This window comes from Gadus macrocephalus, chromosome 2 (genome assembly GCF_031168955.1).
Source record: "Gadus macrocephalus chromosome 2, ASM3116895v1".
NCBI classification, from domain to species: domain Eukaryota; kingdom Metazoa; phylum Chordata; class Actinopteri; order Gadiformes; family Gadidae; genus Gadus; species Gadus macrocephalus.
In genome coordinates, this window is record NC_082383.1 from 2,501,546 (window position 1) to 2,511,585 (window position 10,040).

At 47.3% G+C, this 10,040-nt stretch overlaps 2 protein-coding genes across 2 annotated transcripts in view; both read left to right on the plus strand.

Moving 5' to 3' along the window:
* Nucleotides 1-2,511: 2,511 nt before the first annotated feature.
* On the plus strand, nt 2,512-8,320 carry LOC132471613 (potassium voltage-gated channel subfamily H member 6-like). Its single transcript, XM_060070806.1, has 2 exons — nt 2,512-3,147; nt 6,647-8,320. The coding sequence occupies exons 1-2, from the start codon at nt 3,072-3,074 to the stop codon at nt 6,886-6,888; spliced, it is 318 nt and encodes a 105-aa protein (XP_059926789.1). The 5' UTR covers nt 2,512-3,071; the 3' UTR covers nt 6,889-8,320.
* Nucleotides 8,321-9,908: 1,588 nt separating this feature from the next.
* Nucleotides 9,909-10,040, plus strand: part of kcnh6a (potassium voltage-gated channel, subfamily H (eag-related), member 6a) — a 4,428-nt gene continuing 4,296 nt past the window's right edge. Inside the window, exon 1 of the mRNA XM_060074906.1 lies at nt 9,909-9,920. Within this exon, the coding sequence (XP_059930889.1) occupies nt 9,909-9,920 (12 nt within the window). The remainder of the gene's footprint in view (nt 9,921-10,040) is intronic.

Genomic DNA, 10,040 nt, shown 5'->3' on the forward strand with positions numbered 1-10,040 from the left:
GTGCAACGTATCGCTCTTTTATCCATTTATCCATTTACCCACTCATCCCCTCAGCCATCACACACATCCCCCGCTTCGTCTATTCACTAAGAACACAGCCCATTGTGGAGGAAAGTCTGGAGTATTAATTTGTGTAGCTAAACAAATTTCCATTTACAATGGAGGCCTTTCTTGCTTTGAACCAATTCCATCCAGATCGAGTAATACAGGACCCTGCAAGTGTGGATGCATCACATCAGACAGAGCAGTATGGTTGTACTCATCCTATAAGTTAACGGATTGTCCTTGCCATCACACCAACGACACGGTGGGAAGGCATGCGTCCATGCCTTCTCATTGGTTAATTTTAGCCCGCGGTTCATCAAGGGGCTTTCCGAGACAAACAGCAGAGCTTATAGCAGGCCCGATCGCCTCTCTGCGATACCAATTACTAACACTTGTGTTGTCACGGCTCGCAGGGAGGTGAACCCAAAGGCAGAGATCAGACCATGGGTCGAGGGAAAACCAAGCTGTTCTTCGCCTCAAACAGGCGGTCGGAAATAATCAAACAAGGAACCGGAAAACTGGGGGAGAATCTAGAGAACAAATGGACTGCATTTAAATAGTGCTTTTATTGGAAGCGGCCACTCAAAGCACTTTACAATTATCAGAACCATTCACACAAAGTCTGTGTCCAGCATGCAAGGCGACAGCCAGCTCGTCGGGAGCGGTTAGGGTGAGGGGTCTTGGTTAGGGACACCACGAATCTAGAAATAGTTAGGTCTTCCGGTTTTCTGGAAAATCGTTCATCCGAGTTTAACTAGCCGGTTGCATTGCTGAGGACCCAAGGAAGGGTTGGGAAGACCACTCCTCCAGAAAGATGCAAACAGCAATACTGAAGACCCAGCAGTCGGCCCAGGGCCAACCGCAGAATTCAACCGCAGAATTCAACAGGAGAATTCAACAAGAGATTTCAGCGATCTTGTGCCAAGCAATATTGGACACAGCAATCGGCCCAGGGCCAGATCAACCATATATGCAACAGGGCAAGTGTCAAGGGGCCCGAGATCGCTACAGCCTGAGCCTAACACTGAGCCTACCCACAATGCAACAGACTCCGAGCTGCCAGATCCGAAACTGACGCCGGATCAACGCAAACTCAGCCCGGACACGTGACTTAATTCACAATTCCACATCCCTAAAAATAACGATGCATAAATGGAGAAGCCGGGAGGACTGCTAAGGGGGGGGGGCATTGCATCTGTGAATCAATAAGCTGTCTTTATATCAAAGAGTAGTTAGGAGTACAGCATGCCTCTGTATTACGTTCTGTAACAAAGGCTAAGCTGTTGAACATTTCCTCATAATTTATCATTTGAATGTTTTTCATGACGAAGTCCACAGTTTGGATTGGATGTTGGTTCCCCGGGGCCCAGTGGTGTGTTGATACGGCCCTTAATCGACCCTTTCTAAACAGACCTTTTTATAGTTTTGAGCGGGCCCCTCACTAACGAACAGAGGTGGACCTAGAGCTGTCAACCTGAACGACGTTTGTCAGCTTTTTTGGGGGGGATAATAAAGATGTGACTGAAGAAGCAAGTCCATGTCTTCTGTCTCAGGAGAGGGTCTGTAAAAGTCTCTCTAATCATTGTATCGATAAAGTTCTGTTCATTCTTATTCTGGATACGACCGGTCACCAACCAGCTGAAGACGGGTCGTTTCCGGTGACCGGTTGATCTATCCGTCATCCCTACGGAGGACGACAAAAACAGAAAGTGAGTGGGACAGGGCAGAGTCAATACAGTTAGACCAGGTGGATTCCCTACACCTGGTAACCAAAACAGAATATTTTTTTCTCCATGAAGATAGTTATCACCAGACAGCCAGAAGATAACTTCCTATATATCATATAGGGTCCTTGAGAGTTTTTCTTTTCTCTTTTATATGTATGACTTAGTTCTCTGTGTTCCAATCAAAACCAGGCAGTGAGCGTGCCCGCTCTAATCTGCGTTCCCATCATTCAGGATCTAATGACGGTTATTCAAAACAGAAACACTAACAGTCTGGCACAGTTAAGTAAATAACTAAGCTCCCTTTTCAAATGTCAGCGTGAGACACGGTTCCATGCACACACACACGCACCTAAAAATACATAGGTGCCACTGCCAAACCAGAACACGTTTACGCATTTGTGTGTTCGTACGCATGCACGCAAACAAGTTAACAAGACAAAAAATTAAGAAAATGGACAGTGAAACACAAACACGCACACACGCACGCACACGCACACGCACGCACACGCACACGCACACACACACACACACACACACACACACACACACACACACACACACACACACACACACACACACACACACGAGATCGAGTATTAAGCGTATTTCAGCGACCCACATTCAATATTTCACATTATTGGGATCAATCTGAATCGAAACTTTGTAGGCATCAAGTGTGGCGGATAATGGGGGCTATTCTGAGCGCGGGGAGTTCTGGAGCGGAGCGCGAGAACAAGAGGTCTGCACTCCGTCAGCGTGTCAGGCGCGCGAGTCGCGTCAAAAGGCGCTCGAGAGGCGCGCGGCAGAGCCACGGACTGAGACTCTTTCCACTTGTCTGTTTATCTCTATGAACGAGTGGAGCTAGCCACGCTCCGGGGTCGCTCTGCACAACTCTACGGACCAGACCCGTGTCGGTAGCCTGTGTTATTCTTGCGAGATACTCGAACTTGTGAACAGCTTTAATACATCTTGTTTTATCGTTTTTGGCTAGTTTTATCGCTTTCTTTTTACTACATCACGCCCGACAGCGACATCAAACAAAACAGCTCGCGGTGCGCCCCTGCCGCCATCGCCCTGGCAACCGCTCCTCGTGCCCGCCGTGTCGTCTCGCGCCGTCATCTCCCATCACGGGGACGCGGAGCGGCAGCACCACCGCTGGCTTCACGCTGCTTTTCCTCGGCTCGGAGCGCAGACGCGCGTCGCTGTCGTACCGCTGTCGCGTCGTCTCTGCATTTGTCGCGATAGTGTTTTCACGAGACGAGTTGACGCGTCGGAGGAGCGTCTTACCTCAGCGCCGACATGCCGGTGAGACGGGGTCACGTGGCGCTCCAGAACACCTACCTGGACACCATCATCCGGAAGTTCGACGGACAAAGTGAGTGGAGTGCGCTTAGCGTTGACCTATCAGCGCTCAGCTCCTAGGCCTGGTCTAACTTTAGGAGAAGGGGTTTATGGAAAGGGCGTACTGCTTTGTTACTGTATCTGGATACATCAACTAGCTTTGTGTACTAGGATAAGTTAAAGATAGATGTGTGTGTGTGTGTGTGTGTGTGTGTGTGTGTGTGCGCGTGCGCGTGTGCGTGTGCGTGTGCGTGTGCGTGTGCGTCTGTGTCTGTGTCTGTGTCTGTGTAGGTGTCTGTGTCTGTGTAGGTGTCTGTGTCTATGTCTGTGTGTCTGTTGGTGTAAGACTTGAGAAATAATTAAAGCAATCAACTATTTGAAACAAGTTCCTGAAACACAAATCAGCGAAATAACGTTTTGTCTTATAAACAACCAGCCTGATTAAAGCCTCCATAGTTTTCATATTTTCAATTAAACGCTAATTAATTGAAGTTGTGACCACCTGCTCTCTATAGCTCCATAACAAAGCGTTCCTCTATAAATTACCAGAAAGGGAATCATATCACCGGTATTTTGCATTATTCCTTCCTGGCCATCGTATTATTATACACGTGTTACAATCCATCTAACATGTTGGATTGTTGTATCGGTGCGTAAAGGCTGGCTGCCAATGTAGGGCCATTGTTTTGGGCTGAAAGAAAATACTATTATCTCTCGGTGTCTGGTTTTACCAGTGATGCAGGGGCGAGTAGGACGACAGATCCTCTCGTTGATCAGAAGTCCTCCTCTCTCACGTGTGTGTTACGCTGTATTCCGTGACCTGACATGTTCCACTCGTCTCTCCGTTGCCAACAACGGAGTCACTGCGTCTCTCACTACAGCTACTCGTATTATTCGCGTCGCAGTCTTCCTGGGAGCCGGAAACCCGCTGTAATTTGAATCAGAAAATAGGCCCGCTGCAATCACCTCCATTCTCAGCGGTACCTAGATGAAATCACGGCTGCAAGCTGAACCACCACCCAAAAATAACCTGCCATCTTCTTATGCCAATGAAGTAACAGAAAACAGAACCTTTGTTTTTGTGAGAAAGATATGGTGGTTCTCATGTATTGGTTTGTTTGACAGGGACAGGACAGAATCAGTAGGGAAGGCTGCTTAACATCTGGACCGGTAGATAAGATCCAACATTAAAATACAATGCATCCAATTACAATATGAAGGCGTACAACATGGACAAACAGTGCCTGTCCCCTTAGGGCCAGACGTACAACAGATTATAGATGGACAATGTAGACTTCTTTTTCAGCAGGATGATTTAATTGATTAATTAAATTTTATTGCCTCATATCTGAGGAAGTTATTTCAGAAATGTGTGTGTGCCGGCTCCTCTTCCACGTGTGAGCGTGTAAATGTGCATGTGCTCCCCATCTGGTAAGCACAGAGTGCCGGAAGCGCAGCCTCGCAAACCGCCTGACGACCGTCAACCCGGCGCGGGTCACGCCTGGGACCCAGATACTAACTTTAACTCACCCGTTTACCTCCCGGAGTCACGGAGGCCGCAGGGGGGGGGAGGGAGGGAGAATCACTGGAGGAACTCACCCATTTACCTCCCGGAGTGAAGGACCGCGCACTGGGGGGAAGGGCGGGGGGGGGGGGGTGAGGGGGTTGAGGGTGCTGCTGGGGGGGGGGGGGGGGGGGGGGGGGGAACTAGAGCAGGGGGGGGGGGGTCACCTTTTCAGCGGTCCATTTACTACAGGCGTGGGCGGGCGGTGAGTCACGACAATGGCGGCCCCGCAGCAGTGGAGAGGAAAGCGGTTCCAGTGTTATTATATCATTCCAATGAAAGTGGACGGCCGTGCACACTGGTCCCATCGAGCCGAGGGGACATCTCCCGTCATCGCCCTGTGGACCAAACCGGCCCCAATCGATGTGGTGATGCAGAATGACCCCCCTGCTGTGAGGAGGGAGATGAGGGAGGGGGATGTGTGTGTGTGTGTGTGTGTGTGTGTGTGTGTGTGTGTGTGTGTGTGTGTGTGTGTGTGTGTGTGTGTGTGTGTGTGTGTGTGTGTGTGTGTGTGTGTGTCTGTGTGTCGGGGGTGTGTGTGTGCATAGGATACACTTGTCAATAATAGCTAGCAGCTGCTTTGTACTGATTACTAGCAGCATGCATAAATAGCAGCTTGGTGGGGACAAGAAAAGACTGTTGCACAGGAATAAATCTGAAGAATTAGAGAGGCTGCATCAGTTCCTATCAGACCCCCCTGCAGGCACTGATCCACATGATTCATCCCGGTAGGTAAGGGGCGGGATCTCACCTGTTTGCTTCTGCTGACAGTTCAGAGGGCAGACTCACATGTTTCAGAGTTGTGCTTGGTATCTAACTTAAAATGGTCGATCCAAGCTGGATTCAGAGTGCTTCATATGTAGTTTGTTTGTGAAGGTCCACATTGGGAAACGGACACAACGTCGATTTGCATTTACATTTTACGTTTAGGGCTTTTAGCAGACGCTTTTATCCAAAAGCGACTAACAATCAGTACATTTGTTAGAAGAAAGAGAAACAACCATATATCGCTGTCAGTACAGTGAGGATGTTCATAGTAACAAGTGCCAAGCACTTACCGTCGCTAGGTTAACCCATTCCCCGTACACAACAGAGATAGATCTTCACAGAGCTACCTGCGGCTACTCCATGTCTCATTAACATACTTATACAAGGGGCAGCATAGTGTTTCCATCTCCAAATATAGCTGGGCCGACAAGCCAACGGAACTGATAAACAGCTCTATTGAATATATGTTGAATGACACATCCGCACTCTGGAAAGGTTTGCCTTTCTGCCGAGAAAATCATTTTTTGCCAGAAATCTTTCTTTCGATAAAGCCTTGGACCCTTCATGGGCATCAGACAATGACAGTGATGTCAGGCTACCGTCTACCAGTGAGGCTTGAGGAAGCCATTGGCTGTAGTATAAAGACAAAGTCCATGGCGGGTACGGCTAGGGTTAGGGTGGATGAAGGGGTCAAAGCCGGCATGTCACTCTAAAAATAATCAATAAGAATGAATTAATTCTTATTGAAAGAGAGACACTAAAATACACCAACATTCTACAAGGCTTTAAGGTTCTTATCATAAAACTCTGAAGGCAAACAAATGACATGATTATTATCATGTCATTATCATACTAGCAGGATACTGAATTCCTGCTAGTCACACAAGTTTCCTGAACATTTTCTAAGTCCCGAATAGTGTAGCTGTCACATAAGCAGTCAACGCTTCTCTTGTGCAATTCTTCTTTCTGATATTTGAAACGTTTGAATCCTATATTACTTCCTTTGATGCCGTAGCCTCTCCGACCAGTGTACTCCCCAGTACATTGTCACTCCCATTGGCCCTCACTGGGTCATGTCATGTTGGTTTCATTTCAGCAATATTTTTATGTATATATGTATATATATATATATTCTATTTTTTTTTTGGTGAAATATTTTTCTCATTCATATATCACAAGTACCTTTAAACTCCCTCTTCAGATCGCAAGTTCCTGATCGGCAACACGCAGATGAAGAACTGTGGCATCATCTACTGCAACGAGGGCTTCTGCGAGATGTTTGGCTTCAGCCGCGCGGAGATCATGCAGCAGCCCTGCACCTGCCAGTTCCTGGTGGGCCCGGGGACCATGAGGACTGCTATGGCCCAACTGGCCCAGGCCCTGCTGGGCTCGGAGGAGCGCAAGGTGGAGATCCTCTACTACGATAAAGAAGGTGGGAACTGATTACATTTCGACAGCAGGAAACCCTGTCTCTTCCTTTTGATTTGTTTTCATTTTGGATTTGTCCTATACAGTAATCAATAGAGACTTTTTATGTAAAATCTCCACAGTCTATTCCCTGTCTCTCTCTCCCTGTCTCTCTGTTTCGCTCTCTGTCTCTCTCTGTCTATCTGTCTCTCTTACCCTCCCTCCCTCTCTCTCGCTTGTCTCTCTCTCCCTCTCTAAGGTAAGCTTTCCCCCCTAATCTTCTTCATCACAATCTATGTTTAACAAAGGAGTTCCACACTTAGGTGTCCTAGACCTAGGTTTATAAAATCCACTTGATGACTCATCTGGGAACAATAAAGTTTTGGATGATTCAGCGCTTGCAGCGAGGCGAATAGTCTGCTTCCCCATATTTAGTCAATACATTCATGGTGTGAGTCCCATGTAGCATCTTATCCTAGCAATTTTTGTTGTATACGGGGAATGGGTTAACCTAGCGATTGTAAGTGCTTGGAATTTGTTTCGGTGACATATTGTTGTTCCTCTTTCTTCTAACAAATGTACTTATTTTAAGTCGCTTTCGGTTAAAGCGTCTGATTAGACTCTCTGAGTTTAAAGGGCATTGATGCGTTGTAGTCAAAATAAGTGACATTTACATTTAGCAGACACTGTCTTACAACGGTTGATTCACACAAAGACAGCGAGTCAACCATGCAAGTGACAGCCAGCTTGTCGGGAGCAGTCAGAGTTAGATGTCTAGCTCAGGGACACCTCGATACCGATGCCGGAGAACTTGCAACCTTCAGATTACAAGTCAACCAGAGCTCAGCGAACCCCCCTGCGACGTTCGGGAGAGTGGATAGACAAGCGTGTGGTGAGGTTGTAACCCAGGCCAGGCAGAGACCCTGAAACAGAAGCCAGGCTTCTTATTAAATCATCCTTTCAAAGCCATCGGATCGTTGCGGTCATACTCCCCTACTCCCCTATGTGTGTCCAGGCCTTCTGGTCACCCGTCGCTGGCTCTCTGACCCGGGTAAATGTTCAGTGAAACGGATACGGGTTACATTCTGCAGGCTTTTTCCCCCCGTTGACTCGCTGGGCCCGGCAGGATATCGAGCGCTGCCCATCGCTGGCTCACAGAGCCACTGAGGCAGAAACACACCAGCTCTGATATGGAGGACAGCGATCATAGCAGGCCTGGTGCCACATGCACACACACACACACACACACACACAGGCATACACACACACAAACACAGAAATACGTAAACACGCACGCACGCACGCACACACACATATACACACACAGACACAATTTTATACACACACACCTCATGCGTGCGCATTTGCACATGCTCACACACACAAACTCACACACACAAACTCATCCCCACACACACACACACACACACACACAAACTTATACACACACACACGCACCTCATGCATGAGCGCATGGGCGCATGCTCACAAACAAACACACACACACAAACGTATACGTCACACACACACACACACGCACACACACACACACACACACACACACACACACACACACACACACACACACACACACCATTTATTACTATGGCCAGTTGGCTGTATACTCTCGAGAGCTGTTGTCATGGAAATGTGAGCAGTGTGTCAGCTGAGGTCCAGCGTGGATCCATTTGTTGTGTCCTACTGCCACCACAGTTAACCAGGTTACCACCGCCATTAGGTTACAGTTAACCAGCTAACTACTGCCACCACAGTTAACCAGGTTACCACCGCCATTAGGTGACAGTTAACCAGCTAACTACTGCCACCACAGTTAATCAGGTTACCACCGCCATTAGGTTACAGTTAACCAGCTAACTACTGCCACCACAGTTAACCAGGTTACCACCGCCATTAGGTTACAGTTAACCAGCTAACTACTGCCACCACAGTTAACCAGGTTACCACCGCCATTAGGTTACAGTTAACCAGCTAACTACTGCCACCACAGTTAACCAGGTTACCACCGCCATTAGGTTACAGTTAACCAGCTAACTACTGCCACCACAGTTAACCAGGTTACCAGCGCCATTAGGTTACAGTTAACCAGCTAACTACTGCCACCACAGTTAACCAGGTTACCACCGCCATTAGGTTACAGTTAACCAGCTAACTACTGCCACCACAGTTAACCAGGTTACCACCGCCATAAGGTTACAGTTAACCAGCTAACTACTGCCACCACAGTTAACCAGGTTACCACCGCCATTAGGTTACAGTTAACCAGCTAACTACTGCCACCACAGTTAACCAGGTTACCACCGCCATTAGGTTACAGTTAACCAGCTAACTACTGCCACCACAGTTAGCCAGGTTACCACCGCCATTAGGTTACAGTTAACCAGATAACTACTGCCACCACAGTTAACCAGGTTACCACCGCCATTAGGTTACAGTTAACCAGCTAACTACTGCCACCACAGTTAACCAGGTTACCACCGCCATTAGGTTACAGTTAACCAGATAACTACTGCCACCACAGTTAACCAGGTTACCACCGCCATAAGGTTACAGTTAACTACTGCCATTTGGTTACCATTAACAAGGTAACCACCACCATTTGGTCACAGTTAACCAGTTAACCAGCGCCCCTATGTTGCAGTTAACCAGGTAACCAACGCCATTATGTTAGAGTTAACCAGTTACCCAGCGCCCTAAGGTTACATCTAACTAGTTAACCACCGCCATTAGGGAACATTTACCCAGGTAACCATAACCATTAGGTTTAATTTAACACTAGGTTTAGCAGTTAACTAGTGCCGTTAGGTATCAGTTTGAGTTTGTTTGTTAGCATCAACTGCACACAATTATATGTAAAACTATATATTAAAACACGTATACCGTGATTTAATGTAATATATATTTAAATTGTATTTGTTCTGTTGTATCTTGCATGCACTAGTACTTTTGTTTCACCTGTTTCACCCTTATACTTATAATTATTGTATAGTTAATCATTGGTTGTACGAGCTCAGTGGAAGGAGCAGGCAGGAGAAAGCATGTCGCCAGATGTACGACGTTGGCTGTGATGGAGAAAACCTTGAACTAAATTCAGACTCCATCCATCACCTCTGAACACTTTCATTCATCTTTACCATCCTGTTACCTAAAATAAATCCAGACTCTCACAG

What these genes read in the sequence shown, in the direction of transcription:
- LOC132471613 (XM_060070806.1), top strand. Translation starts at nt 3,072, where the DNA reads ATGCCGGTGAGACGGGGTCACGTGGCGCTCCAGAACACCTACCTGGAC. An exon ending in CCGGAAGTTCGACGGACAAA is followed by an intron (nt 3,148 to 6,646) that starts GTGAGTGGAGTG and finishes CTCCCTCTTCAG; the next exon opens with ATCGCAAGTTCCTGATCGGC.